The 26674-nt window shown below is 44.0% G+C and overlaps 1 protein-coding gene across 3 annotated transcripts in view; it reads left to right on the forward strand.

The window, feature by feature from the left end:
- The first annotated feature begins 327 nt into the window (after positions 1–327).
- Positions 328–26674, forward strand: part of GPR160 (G protein-coupled receptor 160) — a 59302-nt gene continuing 32955 nt past the window's right edge. Inside the window, exons 1-3 of one of the 3 annotated variants that reach the window (XM_045788627.2) lie at positions 328–818; positions 1458–1588; positions 16151–16339. In XM_045788627.2, the coding sequence (XP_045644583.2) occupies positions 355–818; positions 1458–1588; positions 16151–16209 (654 nt within the window). In that variant the 5' untranslated portion in view covers positions 328–354 and the 3' untranslated portion in view covers positions 16210–16339. Of the gene's footprint in view, positions 819–1456; positions 1589–16150; positions 16340–26674 lie in introns of those variants that run through there. The other 2 variants (XM_045788626.2, XM_087861388.1) reach the window with 2 other exon arrangements.

Genomic DNA, 26674 nt, shown 5'->3' on the forward strand with positions numbered 1-26674 from the left:
TGGCGGGCGTTTACTAGATTCCTAACGCCAGGCCAGGCTAAGAACGGCTCCGCCACTCCCCTCGTTCAAGGCACTGCCTGAAAAGGAGGAGGAAATTGTGCCACATTTTGAATGTTTAAACGACGGGCAAGTTGTAAGTGTTCAACAAATACTTACTGAATAAAAGCAACACTTTAACACCGTTGTTGACAAAAAAAAAGATAATGCAATATAATTGTGCTATTTGCAAATGTGCTATTTGCAGATTTTTATATAAAAAGGTGAATTCATAGCGCGCTACAGGCGTTTGCTTACTGGCACGCATGTTTCAAGCTCTGTCACCCTGTGTGTGCCTTCATCTGGAGACAACTGCCAATGGCCCCTGCCCATCCTGCAGATATAGGAGCTCCTTGGGGTTGGGGCTGGGGCCTCAAGGCCTGGTACGCGGAAGGGGGTCTCACCGAGCGGCGGGCGGCTCCAGCTCTCCCCGTCCTCCAGCGCCTTTCGCCCCCCCGCCGGCAGGCGGCGCCCCTCCGGCCAGCCTCCCGCCGGGGTCGCGACGGGACGTGCGCGCTCAAAGGCTGCCCGGCTCGGACGCCCGCACTTCCTGGTGGGAGCGGGCTTAACGGCGGCGGCGGCGGCGGGGTCCCACTCGGGTCCCAGGGGCCGCGCTCGCTGCCCCCGCCCCTCCTCCTGGGAGCGCTCGGGGCGGAGCCGGCCGGGCGCGCTGGGCTCCCGCCCCTCTCCCGGCGGTCACCTGGGGCCGGGCGCAGCAGGTGTCTGGTCTGGCGCCCCGAGCCGGCGACGCAGAGCGCGAGCCCGGAGCCTCGACGCGTCGGGTGAGTGCGAGGGCCGGCGGTTCGCCGCTGCTTGCCTGGCCCGGGCTTCGGGAGGTCTGCGGCACCCGCGCCGCTCGCGGCTTCTCCGGCGGGCGCTTTGCGCGTCGAGGAGGGAGACGAATTTCTCTTGCAGGGATTCAGAGGCTGGGGTTTCTCTACCACTTACGAGATCGTGGAGTAGGGCGCGGGGGCCCTTGGCGGAAAGCTGCAGACGCCCGAGCCTGGCCGCTCGGGCTTATCGTGTAGCCTCCGCGGTCTGTCGTGGGTTTGGGGTCCAGGGATGGAATCAGCTGGCCTGGGTTGGCCGGACACTCGTACCCTGTCTTCGCAGTGGAGATAGCTTTTAAACATTATAAAATAGGTGATGTTTTAGAAATGGTGTATGTAATTTTCATTCTTCTGGCACCCCGAGGTGGGTGTAAGCAGTCACGTACACAGACGCACGTGTGTTCGTTGGGTCGGACTCGGCGTCCCCTCTCCTCGCCCCTGCGCGCCGGGCACTGGCATTAAGCCTCAAGGTTTTTGCGGGGCTGTTTGTTCGCGGAGACTGTGGCGTCCTGGCTGGCTCCAAATTCTCCCTCGGTAACTTAGGACTGCCCTCCGGAACTCGGCTGAAGCTCCCTTTTCTCACCTGAGCAGGTGGCCCCGGGAGGTGTCGGCAGGGCCCAACCGCGGAATTCCAGAGGCGACCGCTAGGACCCAGCCGGCGGAGGAACGTCCAGCTGGGAGGAAAAGTGCTTGCTTCGCCCCACCTTGTGCAAATGACTCGGGTAAGGCGGGGGTATGCTCAAACCCCAGAAATAAACCCACACGGATCAGAATTGCAATGGACACGTGATTGAGTGTTTGGCTCTGAGAATTGCTAATTGCTCAGGTCAAATCGTTTCGCTTGTGCTTTTCAGATTATTTTTAAAAACTTGTTTAATTATAAAAACCACTGCTTAATATACGTATCTGATTTTTTTGACAAGACTCTAAGACTGGAATCTTTCTGTGGTATCCGCGGTATCGAATTATTGGGAATTGCCAGTAGAGATCAGCCTGGCCGCTCTGAGAATCACGGGGAAGGGGAGCCTACGGTTTAAACACTGTTGAAGAGACATGACACAGCATCGTAGTGGGCGAACATTGGTTGGATCCTGATTTGAAGGAAAAAAGTTCATGAAAAATTGAGCTGATAAAGGAATTTTTACTGGTTAGTTGGTAGGATTAAGATTGGTTTTGCTATTTTTAGTAATGGTGTTATGATTATGTTGTTTTTTTTTTTAAACTGATCTTTAGAACTACATACCGAAGTTGAAATACAGGTTGAAATTTAGTTTAGGGGAGCGCTGCTGGTGGAAAAGTGAGGGGGGGAGCTCCAAAGGAGATTGGCTGTGAGTTGTCACTAGCTGGGATGAAGGATGAGGTATGGAATTCCTTACACTATTGTCTCTACTGTGGTATGTTTGGCATTTTCCTTTAAAACTAACACCACCACCATCATCACCAGTGGACGTTTTTTTGCAGTGTTTCTAGATTCCAGGCCTTTCGCAGACCCTCAGTCTTTGTGTAAATCAGGTGTAAAGCTTGCTTCTCCAGACTCATTAAAAAGTCTTTTTCTCCCTCCTGTGTGCTTTATTATTATTATTTTTTTTTTTTTGTGGCTCCGAAGGCATCAGGTGTTGCTGAGCGTGACAGAGCTGAGGAGATCAAGTGGATGCAGGTGGATGCTGGGTCAGCTGTTTTGATACAAAGGGCATTAGCAAGCTGGGGATTGAGTTGTGTGCCAACAGACAGGTTGTGTAAAATGTGTTAGCAATTTTTCTGAACTGCCGAAATCCTTTCCAAGTTATGCTCATCAAAAAAACAGAGCTCAGAGTAGTAAACACATCACTTACCCACTTAAGACTGGTATATACTGGGCGCCTAGGTGGCTCAGTCAGTTAAGCATCTGCCTTCGGCTCAGGTCATGATCCCAGGCCCAGCTGGGTTTGCTCAGCGGGGAGTCTGCTTCTCCCTCTACCTCTCCCCCCTGCTTGTGCTCTCTCTCAAACTCGCTCGCTCTCGCTCGCTAATAAATAAATAAAATCTTAAAAAAATATATCTGTATAATTCTGGAAGCATGGTATACATCGATAAAAAGTGTATGTTATAAAAACAAATCACAGGGTGAGTGGAGATGTGCTTATTGCCTGAAAGACATTCGTACCTGTTTGTATTGCCCTTTTCACCTTGTTTGCCTCAGGCTTCATAATGTGTAAATATTTAGCAAAGAATTGACTCCTAAAACATTCTGCACTGTTCTTTTTGCTTTCCAAGAACCTGTTTTGAAGGGGAGGGACATGGGCAGTAATATCTGTATATTCATCCAATTTGCTCACTTTTTTTCCTCTAGATTTATCATACAATTGCTACTCATTCTGTCATGCTTGATTAGTAATTCGGAAATGTGGCGATTGCATGAGGGGGGCTGTTAAAATTTGGGGTGGGGGAGGCATACTCCTGAAAGATAAACCTACATCTCTTAGTACCGTCAGTGGAGCTGACTTTAATGCCTCTTTGCTTTTAAGAGAAAAACGACGTTATACTGTGACCGTTGAAAGTTGGCATGCTAGATCACCCCGGCCCTTGCTGGTGTGGCTCCACTAGTGGAGAGAAGTTGTAAAGATGCTGTAAGTCGGTCTGTGGAGGAAATGCCAAGCATGTCCCAGTTTTGTCACAGGGTGTGGGAAAATGAGAACTGACAAAAATCCCCTTACAGTTGGAAAATGTCATAGTGAATTCTTGAGGATACTTGAGTGTAGTCATTTGGCCTGTGGCTCATTTTTTTCTGTGTGGGTAAAAGAAAGATGCAGCTGGTCAGTGACTCTCTTTTCTACCTCAGTTCTCTAAAACAAGAGCGTGGAGGGAGAAAACAAACTCGCTGGGCCCTTAAGTGACCAGGCAGTGACCTAATGTTTCCTGGCCTCTGTGTGAGGGTGGGGGGATTTGGCGCAGAGGAGTTGATTGCTAATAGCTGTTTTAAGGAATGACCACAACTGTGATTCCATCTTCTCCCCGCCTTGCGTTATGGAAGGGTAGAAACGCATTAGGGAAGCAAATTAGTGCGTTGTTGGCCTTGAAATGAGAGGGAAAGGTGTTGGCAATTATACTTCTCTAATTTGTAAGCACCCTGCTTTCATCTGCGCCACTTCATGCCATCCTGTGGGGTTAGAATAGCAGTGCTGGGGAATGATTTTACTTTCTAACGGATGAGGACAGTGAAATCTAAGGACGTTAAGACTTGGCCGGGTCATTTGTTTAGAGATATGGGGGAAGAAAATTTGGTATTTATGAAGAGTTCATGGTAGTCTTCCCACACACACGCACACATTTTTAAATCTCACAAATCTCTCAAAGTTGAGTATTAGCCCATTTTGCAAATGGAATTGTAGCCAAGAGAGGTTGGTTAATAGGTCACTTGAGGCCTTGCAACTAGGAAGAGTAGAGGCAGGATTCAAACTCCGATCTCTTGGGTCGTAGCGTTTCCATGATTCTCCAGCCTCTGTGCTGTCCACACTGCCTGTTGCAGACAGCTGAGCTCCACCCCGGAGTTGGTTAGTCAGTCTAGGCAAGCCGTCTTTTGACCGCCCTCAACTGCCTTGGTTACAAACTGGGGGTGTGGGCCATATTCAACAACAGGTGTTTTATCAGGCCGGCAGAGAGTTGAAACGGAACCAGTGTTGAAAATTGGGAGATTCAAGTATTCTGTGCCCAGGGATTCCCAAAGGTAGTATTGCAGCGGCCTCCTCCCTGCAGCTGAGTAGTGCGTGCGGGTTCCCCTGGTCACTGCTGCTCCCTGAAGTGTCCGCCATCTTGAGGCGGGGGGCCCCAGCACCACCCACGCTCTTGTTTTCTCCTACAGTGAGCAGTCTTTCTGTGGGTACGTCTGCCCAAAAGGAGATAACAAACATAGGTCGAGAGGCTCTTGTCCCAAGAAAAATGGGGAAGCGCATATTCACTTGAGGGAATGAAGAGTCTTGTTTTGTCTGCAGTGTTTGCATTTCAGAGGAATACAAGGTATGTCATTTCCCCGCACCCTGCCTGCTGGGCTTATCCCATAGAACTTTAGTTTCCCACCCCTGCTCTACAACACGGATGGAGGGCTGCCTGTGTGGGCAAGCCACAGTGGAGAAAAGGAATGCCCCCAATACCCAAACCACTAACTCTTTGTGACTGGGAATATGGGTCTTGTGCACCTTGGGGGTCCCCAGGGTGTCCCGTGGGGATGGGACACCAAGAAGTCCTCCCTCTTTAAGCAGCCTGACACTGGGATCCCCATGGATCCTCGAGCTTGTGTGTTGGCTCTCTGGAGCTGCTCTGAGGGTTCCGGGGACTTGCCAGGGTACTCCGCACCCTCCGTTCGGAGCGCGCCCATCTGCAGCTCGGGACAGGTCTGCTTCCACACACTGCTTAGGCACAGCCCCTTCCGAGTGGCCTGCAGGAATGAGGAACCGAGATGCCCGCAGCCCAGGCTTTGAGAGAGTTCTGTGATACAAGTTGAAGGATGGCCTAATTTCCTCGTCTTGAAACTTCCAGTTAAGGGTCATGGAACAGATGTTCTCACCTCTCTCCATATCTGGAGTTTTCGTATAGTTGACGCTTCTGTTTTGATCTGTTTCCTTCCTCCTGAAGTCTGAGTGTTCATAGATCTCCGGGGGGGAGAGGGGCCGAAAAGGAAGAGAAAGTACCACAAATGGAACCTCATGGAGTGGTTTTGAGGACATGTCAGGTGATGTTTTGCGCTCTTTGTCACTAGAACTGTCAGTGCATATACATACCTTAGGGGATAGAAAAGAACACATGAGGAACAAAAAGAAGAAATGGTAGAGAAGAACACCACCAAAAAAGTAGCATGCCTTGTTTGCTTGAAAGACAAGCTTAGAGACTGGGTGTTTGGGATATGCTGGACGAGCGCCTTGACTGGACCCTTTGAGAGCTCGGATTCAGGCTCGTGGGTGCGCGCCCCCTCAGCTAGGAGTTAGAAGTGCTGGCCGAGCGACAGCCGGCCAGGGAAGGCGGCTGCGGGTTATTGGCCAGACCTGAGGCGCTGAGGCGGGGCGGTCCTGCGTGCGGACTGTCGCCAGATCGCTGGGATTCTTTCTGGCTCTTCGGCTACCTCGCTGTGTGTCCTTGACCGATTTTTTAGGTCATTCTGAGCCTCGGTTTTCCCCGGTGTGGAAGGGAGGTAGTAACACTGCGGATCTGGTAGGGCCGTGTGGGTTCCATGGCACGTCACGCGTCGCGGAATGAGGGTCACCGGGGTTTAGCGCTTACTGTGGTTGAAGAGCCCCGCCCCCCTCACTTTTGCCTTTGTTTGCAGGACACCCCCCCCATGGCTTTAGAAGGCAGGCTGCAGGGAAGAGAGGGGTCCCAGCCCTGGCCCCTCTGTTTTCAGAGTGAGCCGAGGGCTGCCCATCGGAGCTGCCTCGTGGCCTTAGAGAAATGTTCTCCACGACAAATGCTAACAGGGTGTTTGGTGCAGCGGCAGCTTTGGACCTGATGAAGAGAGCGAAGCCCGAGCCCATGCCGGTGAACCCTGAGCTTCGGCTCTGTTGTCGGGGGATTAAATCTGCCCTGACTCTGGAAAAGAGATGGACTCTCCTGGGTTCCATGTGCGTGCGGACTCCGTCCTGTGGTGGAAGGACAGGCTGATGTCAGCGTGGAATAGGGGGATGCAGGAGCCCTCGTCCCATCTCTGCCACCTTCTTTGGTGGCTTGTGGCAGATGGAGGACGCTGTGTGACCAGTGCCCCTCCGTCAGCTGGGGATAAGTGTGTCTCATAAGGGTGTTAAGAGAGCCTTACAAAAAATTTGTGAAATCCTGGCACAGGTACAGTGAAGTCCAACTTTTTTTTTTTTTTTAAGATTTTATTTACTTATTTGACAGGCAGCGAGAGAGGGAGCACAAGCAGGGGGAGTGGGAGAGGAAGAAGCAGGCTCCCAGCGGAGGAGCCCTATGTGGGGCTCGATCCCAGGACTCCGGGATCACGCCCTGAACCGAAGGCAGACGCTTAACGGCTAAGCCACCCAGGCGCCCCGGTGAAGTCCAGCTTGCCCCTTGTTAGAAGTGAAATCATAGGGCTGGTACACTGGCGGGATAACCCTTTAACTTGGAGACATAACGGAGATGCCATTAACTAATACTTACATAGCGTTTTGCAGTTTTAAAAGGAGTGATCTAATTCGATCATCAACCAGTGGTGCAGATTTATTTGTATTTGTTTCTGTTGCCTTTCATTTCCTATCAGGAGAGGTATAAAAGGGAGGTGAAGATCAGGCCAGAAATGAGCCCAGAAATGGGAACACAGCACTGGGCTTCATTAGAGGAGGTCAAGGTCAGTGTGTATTCCTTATGCCCTTAAGGAATTCTAAGGAGCCATGACATCCTGGGGAGGGAAAGGGGGAGATCGATAGTTGGGTGTTCCTAGGAAGCAGAAATCATCCATTGTGTCCAGGGAGGCTGAGTGGAGGCGCAGCTAGCCCCCTTCCCTGTTGATAGCTTCTGCCCAGCCCCATTCGTGGACGTGCCAGCTGGGGGTCAGGGAGAAAGGGAGTGGGCTGTTGGACAACTTCGTCCTCCCGGCCCGTCTCCAGACTTAGAGCTTCAGCAGTCCAGCCTGCCTGCATTAAACCCATTGTCCTCCTCCTTCTCTGATTTCTCTCCCTCCGCTCCCAGCAAGGTGTTCCACTGAGCTCTCTTGCAGCCTCACGCTCGCACCCCACCCCCCAGCTAATAAGCCCCCAGGCCTGCTCTCTGTCGCCGGCTCTTGGATGGACTTCTCTCCACTGCCTCCTCCACTTTCCATGGGTACCCTTCCAGCCAGTTATCCTAATCTCGCTCAGCCTCCTTCCTTTCCATTTTATTTTATTCTGGAAAGGTGAAAGGAAAAAAATCGTCTATTACCCCAACTATTCAAGGACCCAAAGACATGAACATTTTGGCATATTTCTTGCCAGTTTTGTTGTGTTTTGCTTTAAAAAAAAAATGGTTTTAACATCTTACAAACATTTACTTCATTTTATGTTAGCATTTAGCAAAGTTCTCATACTGTGATTAAAATTTACCATTGCGTTTTTTCATGTCATTATAAATGCAATATGTAATAATTACATGCTATTTCAACCTTTCTTAAGCCATTCTCTTAATATTAGAGAACTAGGTGGTTGCTTATTTTTTGATATTATAGATCATGCTAAGTTGCATGTACAGAAACTTGATTCTGTGATATAATAAATACACTTGGTCTTGGTCCCCGGTTCTGGCACAGAGCTCCTGGTGAGAGGAGTGTCTTTTGTTATTCAGAATAAGCCCCTCTCCATTACGAGGGCGTTTATGCTGCTGAGGTGATTCTGACCTTACGGGGGCTGGGTGCCAGAGGAGCCAGCCCTGTGGTTAGAGGGGTGGAGCTTGCGACCCCTTCTCCCCCGCAAGGGGCTGGAGATTGGCTTGATCACTAATGGCCAATTACTCCATCATGCCTGTGTCACGGGGTTTGGAGAGCTTCAGGTTGGTGAGCACATCGGGGTGCAGGGAGGGTGACGTGCCCAGAGCAGCTGTGGAAGCTCTGCACCCTCCCCTCGTACTTTGCCCTGTGCGGCTCTTCCGTCTGGCTGTTCCTGAATTGTAGCCGTTATAATAAACCAGTAACAGCAAAGTGTCACCCTGAGTGCGGTGAGCTGTTCAGTTGTTAAACCTGAGCAGGGTGTTGTGGGAACCCCCAGTTTTTACCTTGGTAGAAGTGTGACAGCCTGGACTCGTGGCTGGCGTCTGGAGTGGGAAGCAGCCTTCTTGGGGGCGGGGGCTGAACCCCCACCCTGCGGGGTCTGTGCGAACTCTAGGCAGTGTCAGAACTGAGTGGTGTGGAAAACCTCACGTTTGGTGTTAGAAATGTTGTGAGTAGAGATGGTGTTTTTAGCCTTTTGATTCTATTTCACATTATTTGGGGATGGACTTAATTACCGAATAATTACCGAGCGCCAGGTTTTGAATAGTAAAAAGTTTTCTTTCTGATTACAAAAGCAACGTATTTTCATTGCAGAGGATCCGTTAAGCGTGGTGGGGGGTGTAAAAAGTAAACGCGCCCATCCCGTGAGCAATCAGAAAGTCACTGTCAGTGTAGCTTGGCTGCCCTTCGGGATGTGTGCACCCGCAGCCATGCTCTCCAGCCACGTGTGGCCGGTGGACCAGAGTCTGGGCGTCACCTGGGAGCTCGTTAGAAATGCAGAATCTCAGGCTCATGCCAGACCCTGAATCAAATCTGTTTTTTAAAAGATTTTTTTTATCTGAGAGAGAGAGTGAGAGAGAACGGGTGGGGGAGTTGGGAAGGGCAGAGGGAGAGGGAGAAGCAGACTCCCCGCTGAGCAGGGAGCCAGCTGGACTCGGGGTTCCATCCCAGGACCCCAAGATCGCAACCCAAGCCAAAGGCAGACTGTCAGCCAACTGAGCCACCCAGGCACCCCCAGCATCCATTTTTTAACAAGTCCCACACAGCTTGGCGAAGTGTTGGTTTACAGAGCCATAATCTTACTAATCACAGGGGCCTGGCGCTGATTGCCCCTGATCTGTATATATACATACATTTTTCCTAGTCAGCCGGTATTGGGATAGCGCTCTCCGTACCACTGTGTTTCAGTCTCCCATCTGCCCTACCGTAAGACTGTCTGAGGGCGAGCTCACTCCCCTCGGGAACACCGATTCCGGGATCAGCGGAATCTCTGGGAAGCAGGGGAATTCCACTCTGCCCCTCTGTGAGAAGCCCTGACAGATACAGCTTTTAGCTTGCTTCTGTCATTGAACATTTGTCAGCATCTTCCGATACTCTTTCCCGCCAAGCCTGCCTTTCATGGCTGTAGGTAGTGTGACTATCATGATTCATGTGACTACGTCCCTGTTGTCAGGCACCTAAGTTGTTTTGATTCTTTGGGGGCGCGAGAGTGTTCTGTAGGCAGTTATAAATATGCCAAAATGAGCTGCTCATGGGGTACTTCCTTCCTTCAACTTTGATTATTTCCTTATGATAAATTCCTGAAGTGGAGATACTGGACCAGAAAGCATCAACATTGTAAACGCTCTTGAGGACGTACCAGGAGTGTAGGAAGTACCCTGACACCGTACCCTCCCGGGCACTGGCCGCTGTGGTCTGTAGACAGCCTCCCTGCGGAGCAGAGCTCATGCCTCCTTCGTCATCACATCTCCAGGCCTGGCTCAGAGCAGACTCTAAGTTGTGCCTCTAAGGGGGGTTGGGGGAGTGGAAGGGAAGTTACTGGAAGGGTGGTGGCTTCCTGTGGTGGCAGCGTTCCCTTCCTCCTAGCCTGAGTCCTGAGCTGTAAAAGATGCCACTGTGCAGACAGCCGCTTCAGGGCAGCTTACAGCGGTGGAGGGGCGCAGCCGTGTGTGTTGTGTGGGTGGACCCGTAGTTGGCGGGAGCCCCAAGTGCCACCTCATTTACTAGTCCTGAGTCTGCTGGCCGTGACTGGCGCCAAGCGTGGTTTTGCCTCAGAAGTCTGAGACGGTTAGGTGGTCTGACACTTTTTCTTCCCATGACCAGACCAGGAACTCATGTGAAGCAAACATCGTTCTGAAAGGTACACTCTGATTCTGACATAAAGAAAAAGCGAACGATCCATATTGCATTTGTGATTGAGTTGCAGTTTGAACCTGGATGCCTGGAAAATATTTTTAGCCCTCCATAAATGTTTTCGGAGTAAATGAGTGAATGAATATACAAAGGATAAATGGGTTTGATTCTGTTCCATAACACACATAAGTTAAATATATGTGTGTGTATCATATGATACAATTAAAACATTTAAAAATGAGTATTAAATCACTAGCCAGTCATTTTTATTAACTATTTGACATGATACGGTTTCCAAATAGACACATACCATACTTCCAGGAAATAAATGTGATAGGTTTGTCCAGTAGTAAGGTTTTTGTGCAGTTTGGAGGGCATTTTTAATCACTTAAAAATTCGTCGAGGTGCGTACAATAAAATGCACAGCTCTTAAGTGTTGTGTTTTGATCAGTATATGCACCCAGATAAACAACATCCCTGTCAAGGTACAGAACATTTTCGGCGCCTAGGTGGCTCATTCTGTTAAATGTCCAACTCTTGACTTCAGCTCAGGTCATGATCTCGGGGTCCTGGGATCCAGGCCCTCGTTGGGGCTCTGCACTCAGAGGGGAGTCTGCTTGAGGATTCTCTCTTTCTCTTCCTCTACTCCTCCCCCCACTCACTCTCACTCTCTCCCTCTCTCAAATAAATAAATAAATCTTTAAAAAAAAAAAAAAAAGTACAGGACATTTTCATGCTCCAGAAAGTTCTCTCATGCCCCTTTGCAGTCAGTCTCCCTACCCTAGAGGCAATTGCTGTCCTGATTTCTAGCACCGTAAGTGAGCTTTGCCTGTTCTCAAAGTTCATATAAATGAAATGTAATATACATTTTATAAATGGAATACAGTATATAATAGAACAAAACTGGCTTCTTTTTGTCAACAAGTTTTGGAGATTCATGCATGTTGTATGTTTCAGTAATTTGGTTTTTATTAATAACTACTCTTTTTTTTAATATACCACAATTTATTTATCTGTTCTCCTTGGAGGATCATTTGGGTTGTTTCCAGTTTGGGGCTATTATGATGAATAAAGCTGTTATAAACGTTCTTGTACAAGTTTAAAAAACGTTTTATTGAGGTGTAATTTACATGCTCTAAAATCCACCCATCATAAGGTTACAGTTCTTTATTTTTATAGACGTTTACACCCATCACCACATTCTAATTTCAGAACATTTCTATCACCCCAAAGTTTGCACATGCCAGCTTACAGCCAAGATGGCCATTAATCTACTTTCTGTCTTTTGCCTTTTCTGGATATTTCCTATCAATGGAATCCTAGAGTACGCAGTTTTTTGTGTCTGGTTTCTTTCACTTAGTATAATAGTTCTGAGGTTCATCCGCGTTGCCACATTTGTCAGTAGCTTGTCCCTTTGTATTGTTGAATACTATGTAATTTTACGGGTGTGTACCGGAGTTTGTTTATCCGTTTACCAGTTGATGGATATTGTAATTGTTTCCAGTTTGGGACCCTTGTAAATCATGCACGCGTGTTCATGTGGACCTATGTTTTTGTTTTTCTTGGGTGGATTCTTAGGAGTGTGATTACTGCATCATATAGTAAGTTTATGTCTAACCTTTTAAGAAACTGCCACACTTTTCCCAGAAGTGGCTGTACAGTGTTCGTCTCACCAACAGTATAGGAGGGTCTTGATTTCCCCACATTCTTGCCAACACTCAGTGTTGTTAGTGGTTTTGATTCTAGCCGTTCAGGTGGATGCGTAACGCTCTCTCATTGCAGTTTTAATATACATTCCCCAGTGACTAATGATGCTGAGCACCCTCCGTGTGCTCCGTAGTCATTCATATATCTTTGGCGAGATCTTCTGCTCATTTTTAAAATTGGGTTGTCACTGTTATCTTAGTTTCAAAATTTTAACAATATTCTTCAAAGTGTTTAATAAAAATATTCATATTTTTAAAAATTCTCTTAAAAAGTCTTATCAGATATATGTTTTGCAGATATTTTCTCTGAGTCTATGACTTAGCTTTTTAATTTCTTGATGGTGCCTTTTATAGAAAAAGTTTTAAATTTTGATGAAGTCTAGTTACCCATTTTTTCCTTTAATGGTTTGTGTTTTTAAGTACACATCTAAGAGATAGTTCCTAACCTACAGGCCTTTTTTTTTTTTTTTTGGTGAACTTTTTCTTTTAGAGCAATTTTAGATTCACAGCAAACTTGGGCAGAAGGTACGATTTCCCGAAGAGATTCCCCGTTTACACCCCCCCCTCCACACGCGCGCAGCTCCCCTGCTGTATCAGAGTGGTGTGTTCGCTGCAGTTGTTGAACCTACATTGACACATTCATAATTACCCAAAATCCAGTTTACACTGCAGTTCACTCTTGGTGGTATGTATTCTACGGGTTTGGACAAATCCGTAAAGACATGTATTCACAATTATAGTATCCTACAGAGTGATACTAAAAATCCTCTGTGCTCTGCCTGTTCTTTCCTCTCTCCCCTCTATCTCCTGGCAACCACTGATCTTTTTACTGTCTCCCTAGTTTTGCCTTTTCCGGAAAGTCATACACTTGGAATCATATAGTGTGTAGCCTTTTTAAATTGGCTTCTTTCACTTAGTAATATGCATTTAAGTTTCCTCTGTGTCTTTTCGTGGCTTGATAGTATTTTTCTTTTTAAAGCACTGAATAATGACCGTTTATCCAAGGACATCTTGGTTTCTTGCAAATTTGGGCCATTGTATGTAAAGCTGTTTAAACACTGGTGAGTAGTCTTTTGTGTGGACATAAGTTTCCAACCCCTATGGGTAAATACCAAGGAGGACGATTGTATGATAAGACATTTAGGGGCGCCTGGCTGGCTCCGTTGGTGGAGCATGTGACTCTTGCTTTCCAGGCTGAGTTTGAGCCCCATAGTGGGTGTAAAGATTGCTTAAAAACAGTCTTTTTAAAAAAAATATGTTTAGTTTTGTAAAAAACAAAACAAAACAAAAAGAACTGCCAGCCTGGCTTCCGAAGTAGCTGTACCATTCTGCACCCCCACCAGCAAGGAGAGCTCCTGCTGCCCCAGTCCTTGCCAGCACGTGGTGATGTCACACAGGTTTTTGGTGAACGTGTATTTTGGTCTCTCCTGAATACATACCTGAGAGTGGAAGTACTGAATCGTAGGATGGGTATGTGTTTAAGTGCCAGACTTTTTCCAAGGGGTTATACCATTTGACACTCACTCGTCTTTTCCAGTATGCGGTGTTGGCCATTTTAATTTTAGCCGTTCTGATGGACGTGAAATTGTATGTCACTGTGGTTCTGATTAGCTTTCTCCTGGTGACTGAGGATGTTGAGCACCTTTTCAGTTGCTGTTGATCATTTGTATATTTTCCTTTTGAGGTGTCTTTGCAGGTACTTTGTCCATGTTTGTTTTGAGTGTTTGTCTTTCTATTCTTGGTTTGTAGGCTGTATACGTGTGTGTGTGTGTGTGTGTATGATCTGACCCTGGGCACAAATCCTTTGTCAGATGTGCATATTGTGAATATTTTCTCCAGCGTGTTTCTTGCCTTTTCATTTTCTTATGAGTAGAAGATCTTAATTTTATTAAGTCCTCTTTATCAATTTTTTTTCTTTTATGGTTGGTCCTTTTGTGTTTTGCTTAAGAACTTTTTCCTACCCCAAGATTGCAAGGATATTCTCCTTTGTTTTCCTTCTACAGGGTTTAGCCTTAGCGTTTATGTTTAAACTTTTGATCCATCCTGAATTAATACTTGTGTGTATGGTATGAGGTGGGATTGAGGTCCTTCCCCCCCCACACACATATATTGAGTTGGTCCAGCACCATCTGTTGAAAAGACTTTCCTTTTCTCCATTGAATTGCATTGATATTTTCTTGTAAATCAAATGGGCCTTTGGAGCCTTCTCATCTGTTCTCTTTGTTCTTAAGTCAGTACCTTTGGTTCTGCGACTAATAGGTCTGGAAATCAGGTAATGTAAATCTTCCAACTTTGTTCTTTTTCAAAATTTTTGGCTATTCCAGTTCTTTGTATTTCCTTATACATTTTAGAATCAGCTTGGTTGGTTTTCTATAAAAAAAAAGCATCGTTGACCAGGACTATATTAAAATCTGTCAGTCTGGGGAGCATTGCCATCTTAATAGTAATCTTCTCATCCACGGACACGGCATATTTGTCACTTATTTAGGTCTCCTTCAGTTTCTCTCAGCAGTATTTATAGTTTCTGGCCTTGATGTTTTGTACATATTTTAAAAGTTTTGTTTCTATGTATTTGATGTTTTTGAGTCTATTGTAAATGGTATTTTTTGCATTTTAAAATTTTATTTGTATATATATAATTTTTTAAAATTGGTCTGCAACCTTAATAAAATTAATTTATTAATCCCAGTAAGTTTTTGGTTGTTGCCTTAGCATTTTCTCTATACAGTCGACCCTTGAACAGTGCAGGGATTAGAAGTGCTGACCTCCCCCCACAATCGAAAATCCACATACAACTTTTGAATCCCGAAAACTTAACTACTAGTAGCCTACTGTTGACCAGAAGCCTTACCAATAATATAAACAGTTGATTAACACATATATTGTGTGTGTATTATATACTGTATTCTTACAATAGAGTAAGCTACAGAGAAGAAAATGTTAAAACCATGAGAGAAAATACATTTACGGTACTGTACTGTATTTATTGATACCACAAGTTGATGTTGTTTGCTTACAAGATGAATCATTGTCTCAGTATTATTTATATGGCAAAAACACTGTAGCTGTTGCATATATTGCTAACACTAGGCGTCAGAAATGACAGACAGTGTGAAAAAGAAATTCATGGTTATTTACAGGTATAATGATTCATGCATTGATAACAAAGAAGCAACAATATGATTGCTTTTGGTAGCTTAGCCTATATGCTAATGAACGAATCATAATGTTTTTATGGCAGGGAGCTTAGGTAGCTCAATCAGTTAAGTGTCCAGCTCTTGGTTTTGGCTCAGGTCATGATCTCAGGGTCATGAGGTCAAGCCTTGTGTCCAGCTCTGTGCTGAGCATGCAGTCTGCCTGAGATCCTTTCCGCCTCTCACCCCCCCACCTCATACTCTCTCTCTCAAATATATACATCTTTAAAATTTTTATGGCATACGGTATTACAGTCATGTTTGTAATGCAATATTGGAAATACTACATTTTTTTAAAACTGCTTGCCTGTGGTGGTAGGCTGATACGGTTTCTCCAATTGGAGAGAGGGGCATACACTATGGTGGTGTTATTCTTTGAAAACAAAGTTATAGAACAATATGAAAAATAACACCTTAATTTTACATTAACTATCACTCAGCTTATGCCCGTGTAGGAGAGGCTGTCCACGTACATACAAGCTTGTGCACGATGTTTTCTACGATGAATACTTAGGTGATGATGATGAGCTAAAAGTGTGTCCTACGGTTCTTGCCGTACAGTTATCAGATTTCACACGAGATGCTCACCCCCCCACACACACCAGACAGGCTTGTTAACCGTACAGCATGATGATTATTTACTGCTCAGTAAGTGAAAGGGGGCCGTTGTAGGTCTTCGTCCTCGGCCTCGTCACACTGGGCGAGCTGAGGAGCCTGGCGGAGGGAGCGGGGGTGGACGGGCAGGCAGGCGAGGTGGGCACGCTTGTGTGACTTTATGGAAATCCGTCGTCATTTCTATCTGAAATGTTTGCTTTTTCACTTCTCTAAAAGGTTTCTGTATGGTGCCAGCCCTCCTTCCACCGCTTGCTTTAGCTTCATGCCCGTGTTGAAGAAGAGTCCATGCGGCGAGAGCAAAGAGCAGTCGTGACTAAGCGGAGCCTTACTGTCGGCCCGACTGTCCGGTCTGTTTTCTGGAACGGCTTGGGGCTCTGCGTCTTCTTCCTCATCATCTTGGTGCAGGTTCGGAAGCTCTCAAGGCATTTTCTGTTCATTCCCCTGGTGTGGTGTGGTGTGGTGTCTATTAGCTCTTGAATTTCTTCAAAATCCATATCCTGTAACCCTTTCCCCCACCTTTCCCCCCCCATATCCACAGTTTCTGTCATGACCTCTTGGATCGGCTCGGTTGTAAACCCTGTGAAGTCATGCACAACATCTGGACAGTTTTCCCCAGCAGGAATTTGTTTCAGGTTTGATGGCGTTTTCAATGGTGTAATCCTTCCAGACTTTCATGATGTTCTGCCCATCACAGTTCTCTACCGTAGCACTGACATTCCTTTCCCTCGAGTACCGTGCGTGATGAGCCCTAAACGGTCTCTGTGACCCCCTGATCTAGAGGCCGGGCTGGAGACACTGTGTTCGGAGGCAAGTGGGCCACTTCAGTGCCTTGGTGCTCACTCAGTGGGGTTCTGGGGTTCATATGGGTTCTGTCATGTTATTCAGGGTTGGTGGTATTGAGCTAAACATGATAAAAAATACTCAAGAACTGTGAGAATTCACTTTTTACTCCGAAAAGCCTTTTACTGGAGAGGCAAGCTGCTCATGAGGAGATGAGTAGGTTGGCATCATAGGGCATCTTACGTGGATGCTCACTGCACCTGAGCCCACCGCAGATGCGCGGTGGCTGGGAGACTCTTACAGTAGCGCTGTGCATACCACAGTTAATTTTATGGCGTCGTGATTCCACACTGCGTCTTCACGCCTGTTCACATTCTCTTGACTGCAGATGGTGCCATGTATGACCTGTGTGTGTGTGTGTGTGTGTAAGTTGTGAGTTTAACTTTTTATAATAAATTTGTGTATATTTTACATTAGTAAATGATAAAACAGACTAGTATATTATATCTGTATATATTTTCTGCTTTCATGGCATACCTTTTACTTAATTTTTTCAATATTTCTAGGATACACAGTGTGTGTCTGAGTTTTTTCAAATTGTCACAGATCTCCAAAGAATTTCCCCATATGTTTATCGAAAAAAATCCACACGTAAATGGGCCTCCACAGCTTAAACCTTATCGTTCAAGGGTCAACTGTCAACTGTACGCATCACTTACAAGTAGTTTTACTTTCCCTTTCTAATCTCTGTGCTCTACTCCCCCGCCCCCCACCTAACTGAACTGGCCAGGACATCCTAAAATGTTGGATAGAAATGATCAGAGCAGGTATCCTTGCCTTGTTCCTAGTTTTAAGGGGAAGTGGTCAGTCTTTCACAACTAAGTGTGATGGATGATAGATGTCTTTGCTCAAGCTGAGGAAATTTCTCACAATTCTTACTTTGCCAAGAGGATTTTTTTTTTATCATGAATGAGTGTTGAATTTTGTCAAAAGCTTTTTCTGCATGTCTCAAGATTATCATATGATTTATTTTCCTTTATTCTGTTAATATGAATATCTCTTTTTTTCATAGGGCAGTTTCTCCTCAAATTAAGGAAAAATTATTAGGGGGAAAAAAACTATTACTCAATTTTAACGCTTGAACATCTTGGTATCATTCATGGAATGTAGGTTCAGAAGCATGATTTAGACACTTTGAATCACGCAATCTCTGTGAAGTATAAACTAAAAAGCACGATATATATTTGGGTAGAATTATTTGACTTGAGGGATCTGCCTGCCCCAAAAAACTTGTCTCGGTCTCTGAAACTTCCACCGTTAGTGTTATGCTTTTAAAGAAAAAAAAATCAGTCCGAGGAGATGTGTACGTTATCTTTTCTGAACGCTGAGGGAATGGAAACGGACCAGGCAGGTGCTCGTGGTAGTAGAGGAAGCTGGTGCAGGACTTCAGTGCCGTTGTGGCCGATTGACTAGGCTATCCCAGATTGTGTGAGGCTGAGAAAGGCTCTCCCTCAGGTGACTGGCTTGGTTCACTTTCTCAGCAATGACACACAGAGCCATTTAGAAGCCATAAATAACTGAACTGGCGCAGTGTCGTCATCTCTCTGGCTATTGAGTTATCCCAGGAGCTGTGTTCAGTAGCTTGGGACTTCTGAGTAAGGTCTCAGGACTACTGAGCATATGTTCCTGACTGATACTTCCTAGGTCACTGTACGGTCACTCTTCCTTTGCTTAAGAGCGAGACTAAAGTTGATGATAATCACCGAGGACTAAGAAACAGTCTCTAGTTCAAATGCGCTCTGATGACAGAGCGGCTTTTATGAGCGTGTTTGCTAAGCAGTCATCCCATCTGTATTTGGACATTTCTGGTGGTGGCGCAAACCTAGCTCCCAAACAGATATATCCTTTCAATAACTCCCGTTCTTATGATCCTTTAACTGTTGCTGTTATGAATAGCTTTGTTAATTTCTTCAGGTATATTCCTATTTATTGATATCTCAAAATGTGATATCTTCAAATTTGGTAGCAAAAAGTGAACAACCAATACAACTTATAAAACTCCTTTTTCCCTAATTCTGAGCATTGTACTTATATTAATTATCTGTCCCCACCAAAATGATGAAGAGATGAATATATGTGTGGAATTCTCAGTAAATAAGAAGTCACAGTCACATTGTGAGGGGAGGGATATGTTAAAATATACATCACCAGAATATTAATTTACTCTATTTAATCAAACATAGAGCATTGGGTAAAAATTAATGGTAGCTGTATGGAAAACTGAATCATATCAGTATAACCTGATTTTTTCAAGAACCATTGGAAGGATTTGGAGGAAGCAGGGCACATATATCTTGACTTTCTCATACTGCTTATTTAATTATGAGAAATGTAAACATCAACAAGCCAGGGAAACATAGTTTAGCTCAGATGATACCACAATTAGATGGTGGGAAGATCATACAGAGACATTATAAAGGATATGGTGCTGTATGGATAGCTTTTATCAGTTAACCTTTCAGAGGTCAGGCTGGGACCCAGTTTTATTTAATCAGTTTTAGTCCATGACTAGTGATATACTGTGTATATGTTATTCATATGCCAGAAATACTGGAAACAAGTCAAAATAACCTAGATAAATTGGGTACTTACAAATTGGACAAAGTCAAATGAAGACTAATTAATTTTATAAGTAAGTTCAAATTGCTAAATGATTGGCTTTGTGCCTGTTCCTGGTGGGAAAAGCCCCTGGGCCATGGTGAGTCACAAGGTAGTTGAGCCATCAGTAACCGTAATCAAGTACTTGCAGAACACCACATTCCATAAATGTCAGCTCTGGTTCAGCTGACAGCAGGCCAAGGATAGAGTGAAGGCTTACAGTGAATAAAGATTTTTGATGGAAGTAGGGACATAGGCAGCAAGAGGGGAAAGATATGAAAAGAACCGATTAGAAGTATATTGTATTAAGTAGAATGGGCTAAAATGCTGTACAAATAGACCAGAAATGGCTCAAATTTAGTACAAGTTTATTTCTTTCATGTCACAGTCCTGGGTGGGTATTTCAGGTCGTTGGGTGGCTCTCCGTACTCAGGGACCCAGCTGATGGTAGGTCTGCTGCCTTCATCGTGTGTTCTTTAGAGTAGTTCTGGTTGCCCACAGGAAGGGGGATGAGCTCAGCCCAGAAGTGGGCAAAGTCACATCTGCTTACATCCCTTTGGCTAGAAATCAGTTATGTGTCCATACATAACTGCAAAGGAGTTTTCCTAGCTGGGAAATACAGGTCAGCTCTGGATGTCAGAAAAAGAAGGGGACCTAAATTTTGAGAGCTGCTGACGGTTTCTGCCATACCTCTAAGAAACAACAGTTAAACTGACAGCAGGTTTCTCATCAACAATAGAATTTAGAACACAGGAGACTAATATTTCATCTTGGAATTCAGTATTAAACCATCATTTAAGAATGAAGGTCAGCGAGGGGAAGGATGGCAAAGTAGGAGGATCCTGAGCTCACCTTGTCCCACAGACTCCGTGAGGCAACAGTTACATCTGTGCAGCTAACTCTGAAAGCCTGAAGACTGGCAGAACAGATCTGCTGGTTGCAGAGAGAAGGCCACACCGAAAAGGGTTGGACGGGGGGAAGTGCAGTCTGGGACCAAACTCCCTGCTGTGACTCACTCCGGACAGGAGGGCATCACAAGCATAGAAGAGCGAGGGGTCACATGACCCCCACTAGGCACCCTGGGCCTGGGGACCCGCCCTGGGGAAACAAGACCCTTTAACATCTGGCTTTGAAAATTAGCCCAGGCTTAACTCTGGATGACAGGAAACCAAGTCCTTGCCCTTATAGAGCCAGCACACTAAGCCAGGAGGGATGGCTGGGTGGGTCAGTTGGTTCAGCGTCTGCCTTTGGCTCAGGTCACAATCCCAGGGTTCGGGGATCAAGTCCCACATCGGGTTCCTTGCTCAGCAGGGAGTGTGCTTCTCCCTCTGCCTGCTGCTCCCCCTGCTTGTGCTCGCACGCTCTCTCTCTCTCTGACAAATAAATAAATAAAATCTTTAAAAATAAATAATTAAATAACTTGCCCAGAGACAGCACAGACGCTGCAATTTGAAAAGCACCTGGGGTATACATGAAGGAGATTTATTGACTAATCTTGTAACATGTACTGCAGGGACAGGAATCTGCAGGAGATTTCTCCTGGAACAACAGTACTGGTGGGTGCCATTTTTCTTGCCCTCCCTTAGCCTAGATTGCCAGACACTTGCAGGAGCCAATTCTAACATTCTCCATCTACCTTGCTAGCACTGTGTGCTCTGGTCCAGAGTTCCCCTGCAGACCCAGCCCACCTGCCTCTGCAGGCACTACTCCAAAGTGATTAGTGTCCTAGGGAGGCAGAGAAAATAACCCCACCCACTTGCATACCCTTAGTTCCTGCAGCCAAACCTCTTAGGTAGCTGCTTGGGGAGCAAGCTCTGCCCTTCGGTGTGCCTGTAGCTATGGCAGAGGTTAATTGCGGATACTTAGGCTGAGTGCTAGCCCCACCCACCAGTGAGTCCACCACAGCTGCAGCTGGACCTCTCAACAGCATGGGCAGTAAACTCTTAGTGCACCCACATTAGATGAAGCAGGTCACTGCATCCAGCTGGGCTAAAGGCCAGCCCCATCCACCAGCATACCCACAGCAATTGTGGCTAAGCCAGTAGGGGAGGTTTGATGCAACCCGCACAGGGGATACCCCTGGAGAACTGGTATGGTTGACCAGTGGGGACTGTGCTGTAGGGAACCATAGGACCTTTTCTACGCAAGACCACTACTTTCAAGATTAGGAGACAGCTGACCTACCTAATACATAGAAGCAAATAGAGTTAGACAAAATGAAGAAACAGAGGAATGCATCCCAAATGAAAGAACAAATCAAAAATCACAGAAAAAGCTAAATGAAATGGAGATAAGCAATATACCTGATACAGAGTTCAAAGTCATGGTCTAAAGATACTCACTGGACTTGGGAAACAAATGGATGAATGAACTCGTGAGAACTTCAACAAAGAGATAGAAAACATAAAAACCAGTCAGAGCTGAAGAATACAATAACTGAAATGAAGAATACTCTAGAAGGAATCAGCAGCAGATTAGAGGGTATAGAAGAATAGACCAGCAATCTGGAAGAAGGGTAATGGAAAACAACCAAGCTGAACAGCCAAAAGAAGAGAGGAAAATAAAATACGAGAATAGGTTAAGGGAACTCCGTGACATCATCATGAATGATAACATTCACATTATAGGGATCCCAGAAAGAGAAGAGAGAGAAGGGACCAAAAAACATACTTGAAGAAATATTAGCTGAAAATCTCTCTAATCTGGGGAAGAAAAAAGACATCCAGGTTCAGAAAGCACAGAAATCCGCTAATAAGATGAATCCAAGAAGGGCCACACTGAAACACATAATAATAAAAATGACAAAAATTAATGATAAAGATCATCTTCAAAACAGAAGAGAATATAGGTATACATCGGGAAACCCCATAAGACTGTCAGCTCAGTTTTCAGCAGAAACTATGTGGGCTGGGAGAGAGTGGCATGATATACTCAGAGTGCCGAAAGGACAAAACTACAACCAAGAATACTCTCCACCAAGATTGTCATTCAGAATTGAAGGAAAGAGAGAGTTTCCCAAACAAAAGTGAAAGGAGTTCATCACCAGTAAACCAGACTTACAAGAAATGTTAAACCGAGTTCTTTTAAGTAGGAAGAAAGGGCCATATGTAAAAGAAAATTATGAAAGGAAAAAATTTCACAGGTAAAAACCATATAGTAATGGTAGTAGATTGACCACTAATAAAGCCAGGGGAGGTTAAAACACAGCAGTAGTAAAATCAATTGTATCTAAAAAAAATTAGTCAAGGGATACACAAAATAAAAAGATGTAAAATATGACATACGTAAAATGGAGGAGGGAGGAGAAGTTTAGGGCTTTTAGAATGTGTTTGAATTTAAGTGACCATTAATTTAATATAGACTGCCGTACACATAGAACGTTGTATATGAGCCCAATGGGAACCACAGATCAAAAACCTGTAATAGATACACAAAAAATAAAGAGACAGGATCCACACACACCACTGAAGAAAGCCGTCAAACCACAAGAGAGGAGAGCAAGAGAAGGGAGCAGAGAACAAAACTACAAAAACAACCAGAAAACAGCAAATAAGATGGCAGTAAGCACATACCTATCAACAATTACTTTAAATGTAAATACACTAATGCTCCCATCAAAAGACATAAGGTAACTGAATGGATAAAACGACAACATCCATCTATATGCTGCCTATAAGAGACTCACTTCAGACCTAAATACACATTCAGACTGAAAATGAAGAGGTGGAAAAAGATATTTTCCGTGGAAGCAAAACAAAAGAACAAACTGAGGCAGCAACTTAGAGAATATAGACTTTAAAACCAAGATTGTAGCAAGAGACGAGGGCATTAAATGATAAAGGTATCAATCCAAGAGGAGGATATAATGATTGTAAATATCTATGCACCAACATAGGAACACCTAAATACATAAAGCAAGTATTAGCAGATATGAAGGGAGAAATTGAGAGTAATTAAATAATAGGAGGGGACTTTAACACCCCACTTACATCAGTGAATAGATCATCCAGACAGAAAATCAACAAGGAAACAATGGCTTTGAGTGCCATATACAGACCAATTGGACTTAACAGATTTATAAAGAACATTCTGTCAAAAAAACAGAAACACATTCTTTTCAAGTGCGCATGGAACATTCTGCAACATAGGTTACATGTTAGGTCACAAAACAAGTCTCTGTAAATTTAAGAAGATCAAAATCACTTTAAGCATCTTTTCTGACCACAACGGTATGAAACTAGAAATCACAAGAAAAATCTAGAAAACACACACACACATAAAGGCTAAAACATGATACTAAACAACCAACGGATCAATGAAGAAATCAAAGGAGAAATAAAAAATACATGAAGACTAAAATGAAAACAGTGATCTAAAATCTTTTTTTTTAAAGGATTTTATTTATTTATCTGAGAGACAGAGCGCAAGGAGGCAGAGGCAGGGGGAGGAGAAGCAGACTCCCTGCTGAGCTGGGAGCCCGATGTGGGGCTTGATGTGGGGCTTGATCCCACAACCCTGAGATCATGACCTGAGCCAAAGGCAGATGCTTAACCAACTGAGCCATCCAGGCGCCCTGGATCTAAAATCTTTAGGATACAATGAAAGCAGTTCTACGAGGGAAGTTTATAGCAATACAGGCCTGTCTTAAGAAACAAGAAAAATCTCAAATAAATAATCTAACTTTATACCTAAAGGAACTAGAAGAAGAACAAACAACACCCAAAGTTAGGAGAAGGAAGGAAATAATAAAGATTAGAGTGGAAAACAATGAAGTAGAGACTCAAAAATAACAGAAAAGATCAATGAAACCAAGGGGTGGTTCTTCAGAAGGATAAACAAAATTGATAAACCTTTAACCAGACTCGCAAAGAAAAAAAGGGAGGACTCTAAAATGAGAAATGAAGAAGGAGAAATAAAACCAACACCACAGAAATGCAAAGGGTTATAAGAGAATACTATACAAAATTATATGCCAACAATTGGACAACCTAGAAGAAATGGATAAATTCCTGGAAACATACACTTTCCCAAAACTGAATCAGGAAGAATAGAAAATTTGAACAGACTGATTACTAGTAACGAATTAAATCAGTTATCAAAAAACGAAAGTCTAGAATTAGGTGGTTTCACAGGGGGATTCCACCAAAGAAAGAAGAGTTAATACCTATTCTTCTCAAACTATTCGAAAAAGTAAAAGAGGAAGGAAAACGTCCAAATTCACTTTACAAGTCCAACATTAGCCTGATACCAAAACTAGACAAAGACACTACAAACGAAACAGAAGTATAAGCCAATATTCCTGATAAATACAGATGTAAAAATTCTCAATGAAATATTAACAAAACTAATTATAATACATTAAAAAAGATCATTGACCACAATCAAGTGGGATTTATTCCAGGGATGTGAGGGGTTGTTCAATATTTGCAACTCGATCAGTGTAATACATCATATTAACAAGAGGAAGGATAAAGACCATATGATCATTTCAACAGGTGCAGAAAAAAGCATTTGACAAAGTACTACATCCATTGATGATAAAAAAAAAAACTTCAACAAAGTAGGTTTAGAGGGAACATACCTCAACATAATAAAGGCCATCTATGAAAAACCTACAGCCGTCACATTATATTCAATGGTGAAAGACTGAGAGCTTTTCCTTATAAGATCAGGAACAAGACAAGGATGTCTGCTCTTACCACTTTTATTTAACATAGTACTGGAAGTCCTAGCTACAGCAGTCAGACAAGAAAAAGAAATAAAAAGGCATCCAAATCGGTAAGGAAGAAGTAAAACTCACTGTTTGCCGACGACATGGTACTATATATAGAAAACCCTATTAGAATAAATGAATTCAGTAAGGTTGGAGGATACAAAATTAATATACAGAAATCTTCTGTATTTCTATACACTAAAAATGAAACAGCAGAAAGAAATTAAGAAAACAATCCCATTTGCAATTGCACCAAAAATAATAAAATACCTAGGAGTAAATTTAACCAAGAAGGTGAAAGACTTGTACTCTGAAAATGATAAAACACTGACGAAAGAAATTGAACACCACACAAATGGAAAGATATTCCATGCTCATGGAATGGAAGAATTATACTACCCAAAGCAAGCTACAGATTCAGTGCATTCAATTTCTATCGAAATACGAGTAGCATTTTTCACAGAACTAGAACAAACCATCCTGAAATTTGTATGGAACCACAAAAGACCCCTAATAGCCAGAGCAGTCTTGAGAAAGAACAAAGATGGAGGTATCACAATCCCAGATTCCAAGATACACTACAAACCTATAGTAATCAAAACGGTGTAGTACTGACACAGAAATAAACACATAGATCAATGGAGCAGGATTAAAGCCAAGAAATAAACCCATGCTTCTATAGTCAATTAATCTGTGACAAAGGGGGCAAGACATGGGAAGACATTCTTCAGTAAGTGGTGTTCGGAAGACTGGACAGCTACATGCAAAAGAATGAATCTAGACCGCTTTCTAACACCATACACAAAAATAAATTCAAAATGGATTAGAGACCTAAATGTGAGGTCTGAAACCACTAAACTCCTAAAAGAAAAATAGACAGTCATCTCTTGGTCATCGCCCTTAGCACCATTTTCCTAGATATGTCTCTTCAGGCAAGGGAAACAAAACAATAAGCTGTTGAGACTACATCAAAATAAAAGGCTTTTACACAGCAAAACAAAACAAAAGGGCAAGCTACTGAATGGGAAAAATATTTGCAAATGATATATTTGATAAGGGGTTTATATCTAAAGTATATAAAGAACTTTAACAACTCAACACAAAAAACAAAACCCCAAAACAAACAAACCGATTAAAACACGGTCAGAGGACCTGAACAGACATCTTTCAAAGGAGATACATGGATGGCCAACAGACACATGAAGATGCTCAACATCACTCATCATCAGGGAAATGCAAAATCCAAACCAAATGAGATCTCACCTCACATCAGTGAGGATAGCTTAAATCAAAACCACAGGAAACAACTATTGGCGAGGATACGGAGGAAAGGGAACCCTCGTGCACTGTTGGTAGAAATGCACACTGGTGCGGCCAGTGGAAGATAGTATGGAGGTTTCTCAAAAGACTAAAAATGGAAATACCCTATGATGCAGTACTTCTACTGGGTATGTGCTCAAAGAAAATGAAAACACTAAAAACTAATGATGTACTGTATGGTGACTAACATAACACAATTAAAAAAAAAAAAAACACTAACTCAAAAAGATACATGCACCCCTATGTTTATTGTAGTGTTATTTACAATA

The sequence above is a fragment of the Ursus americanus genome, chromosome 4, assembly GCF_024610735.1.
Source record: "Ursus americanus isolate L20-20 chromosome 4, mUrsAme1.1.p, whole genome shotgun sequence".
Classification (NCBI taxonomy): Eukaryota; Metazoa; Chordata; class Mammalia; order Carnivora; family Ursidae; genus Ursus; species Ursus americanus.